Genomic DNA, 2,927 nt, shown 5'->3' with positions numbered 1-2,927 from the left:
CCCGCCCTCGCGCCCGCCCCCCCCAGGCCCCGCGCCCAGCGCCCGCGTTCCGCCGCACCAAGGTTCCTATCCCGGCGTCACCACCAGTCGTCCCCCCGTGCTGCCTCGGTGTCACCTCCTCAATGGTCCCCCATGCTGCCTGGGTGTACAGAAATAAGTGTCCCCTCTCACCGCCGCCTCGCTCTTTAGTTCCGCACGCAACCAGCGCTCCCGGTGGTCTCGGAGGGGCCCCGCGGTGTTGGAGGGAGGGATCGGGCCCAGCTGTGGAGCAGGGGCGGATCGGGGCCAGCTGTGGGCGTGGGAGGGTGGGGGGATCGTGCCCAGCTGTGGGGCGGCACACACAGCCCCATTTAAGCCCGCCCGCAGCCCCTCACATGATGGGAGTGTGACGGGTCCGGGCACGAGGTAGCGGCGATGGCGCTGAGCAGAGTCCGCCTGTTCCAGCCCCACGGGGAGGGCACCCGGCTGCTGCCCCAGGTAACCCGGCACCCCTTACCCGAGCACCCCATGTCCCCCCACCCCTGCGTAGCAGCGTGCTGCTTCACTGGGGGTCTCCATAAGGGTGGATCTGGGGGTCCCTTAGGGTCAGAGTCTTTGGGGTGCTCCCCTGCAGACCCCCGTGATGAGCAGGGGTGGATTTGGGGCTAAGCAGGGCCGTGTAGGGTGGCTCCAGGAGCCCGTGACAGTGTCCAGCTGTGGGGTGGAGGAACACTTTTGGGGGCTGTGAGTGGCTTCTCTGTCCGTGCAGGCATCCAGGCTGGTGGAGCTGCCCTACTCCTCCTTTGATGATGATGATGATGATGATGACACGGCTGAGCAGGACCCCGGGGTGTGGTACCCCGACCCCCCCAAACCCAGCCCCTTCAGCTGCTGCGTCCGCTACCTGGCCTTCCTCTGGAACCTCCTCTTCCTCCTGATGGGGCTGCTGACCCTTGCCGTGGGGGTCTGGGGGCTGCTGACCAAGAGCTCCCTGTCTGGGGGGGAGCGTGGGGCACCCCTGGGCTCGGACCCCATGCTGCTCTTCGTGCTGGTGGGGCTGGGGGCCAGCGCCGTGTCCCTGGCCGGCTGCCTGGGCGCCCTGCGAGCCAGCCCCTGCCTGCTGCGTTTCTTCCTGGGCGCCCTGCTGGCTTTCGGGGGGCTGGAGCTGCTGGGGGGGCTCCTGCTGCTGCTGCTGCGGCGGCGGTTGCGGGACGCGCTGCAGGACCTGCTGCTGCTCTGCCTCCTGCGCTACCGGGAGGATCCCGACCTGCAGTTCCTGGTGGACGAGGTGCAGCGGAGCCTGCAGTGCTGTGGCCTCGAGTCCTACCGCGACTGGGAGATCAACCCGTGAGTCGGGGCTAGGGGGGACCCCATGCCCACCCTGGGGCTGAGACCCTCCTTTGTGGGACCCCGTGGCCACCCTGGGGCTGAGACCCTCCTTTGTGGGACCCCGTGGCCACCACGGGGCTGAGACCCTCCTTTGTGGGACCCCGTGGCCACCACGGGGCTGAGACCCTCCTTTGTGGGACCCCGTGGCCACCACGGGGCTGAGACCCTCCTTTGTGGGACCCCGTGGCCACCACGGGGCTGAGACCCTCCTTTGTGGGACCCCGTGCCCACCACGGGGCTGAGACCCTCCTTTGTGGGACCCCGTGGCCACCACGGGGCTGAGACCCTCCTTTGTGGGACCCCGTGGCCACCACGGGGCTGAGACCCTCCTTTGTGGGACCCCGTGGCCACCACGGGGCTGAGACCCTCCTTTGTGGGACCCCGTGGCCACCACGGGGCTGAGACCCTCCTTTGTGGGACCCCGTGGCCACCACGGGGCTGAGACCCTCCTTTGTGGGACCCCGTGGCCACCACGGGGCTGAGACCCTCCTTTGTGGGACCCCGTGGCCACCACGGGGCTGAGACCCTCCTTTGTGGGACCCCGTGCCCACCCTGGGGCTGAGACCCTCCTTTGTGGGACCCCGTGCCCACCCTGGGGCTGAGACCCTCCTTTGTGGGACCCCGTGCCCACCCTGGGGCTGAGACCCTCCTTTGTGGGACCCCATCCCCACCATGGGGCTGAACCCCCCCCCCCGTGGGGTCTGTGCTGTGGACTCATGTTTAGGGTGGTGGGATCCCCAGAACTGCCTAGAACAAAGAGGGCTGAGCTGGAACCCACACTTGGTGTCCAGCTCTGTGCCTGGGTGTGTGGGACACCCCATCCCCACCCCGAACCCGTGTGACCCCAGTCTCCATGTCCACCCCACAGGTACTTCAACTGCAGCTCCCCCGGCGTGCAGGCCTGTGGCGTGCCGGCCTCCTGCTGCCGGGAGCCGCTGCAGGACGGCTCCGTGCCCAACGCCCAGTGCGGGTTCGGGGCGCTGGCGCTGGGCCCCGCGGCGGCCGCGGCCCTGCTGCACACGGGGGGCTGTGGGGCCGCGCTGGCCGCGGGGCTGCGGGGCCAGGCCGGGGCCATCGCCGCCGGGGCTGCCACCCTGCTGCTGCTGGAGGCCGTGGGAGCGCTCATGGCCCTGAGGGTGCTTGGGGATATCACGGCCGGGAGGGTGTGGCAGTGAGGGCACTGTGGGGATTGGGATATGTAGGGGGTAGTTTGGTCCTAAATAAACCTTGTCAGAATCTTGAAGCCATCCGTGTCCTGCCCATCCCAGCCCAGGCCGGGGCCATCGCTGCCGGGGCTGGTACCCTGCTGCTGCTGGAGGCCATGGGAGCGCTCATGGCCCTGAGGGTGCTCGGATATCACGGCCGGGAGGGTGTGGCAGTGACGATTGCCTGGTTTGGTCCTAAATAAACTCTGTCAAAAATCCTGGACCCGTCTGGGTCTTGTCTGTGCCACCATTGGTGCTGCAGCTGAGGGTGTGCAGCTTTGGTGATGTCTGGGGTGCTGGTCCAGCCCCAAATAAACCTTGTCAGAATCCTGAACGCATCTGTCTCCTGCTGCT

The 2,927-nt window shown here is 68.1% G+C and overlaps 1 protein-coding gene across 1 annotated transcript; it reads left to right on the top strand.

The window, feature by feature from the left end:
- The first annotated feature begins 414 nt into the window (after positions 1-414).
- TSPAN10 (tetraspanin 10) lies at positions 415-2,543 on the top strand. The gene is made up of 3 exons (XM_059864256.1): positions 415-477; positions 749-1,326; positions 2,237-2,543. The coding sequence occupies exons 1-3, from the start codon at positions 415-417 to the stop codon at positions 2,541-2,543; spliced, it is 948 nt and encodes a 315-aa protein (XP_059720239.1).
- Positions 2,544-2,927: the final 384 nt, after the last annotated feature.

This window comes from Haemorhous mexicanus, chromosome 20 (assembly GCF_027477595.1).
Source record: "Haemorhous mexicanus isolate bHaeMex1 chromosome 20, bHaeMex1.pri, whole genome shotgun sequence".
NCBI classification, from domain to species: Eukaryota; Metazoa; Chordata; class Aves; order Passeriformes; family Fringillidae; genus Haemorhous; species Haemorhous mexicanus.
This window is presented reverse-complemented; position numbering and strand designations above follow the sequence as displayed.

Excerpts from the sequence above, each read along its gene's own strand:
- TSPAN10 (XM_059864256.1), top strand. The coding sequence starts at position 415 with ATGGCGCTGAGCAGAGTCCGCCTGTTCCAGCCCCACGGGGAGGGCACC. Across the intron at positions 478-748 it reads GCACCCGGCTGCTGCCCCAG|GCATCCAGGCTGGTGGAGCT; the intron begins GTAACCCGGCAC and ends CTGTCCGTGCAG. Across the intron at positions 1,327-2,236 it reads CGCGACTGGGAGATCAACCC|GTACTTCAACTGCAGCTCCC; the intron begins GTGAGTCGGGGC and ends TCCACCCCACAG.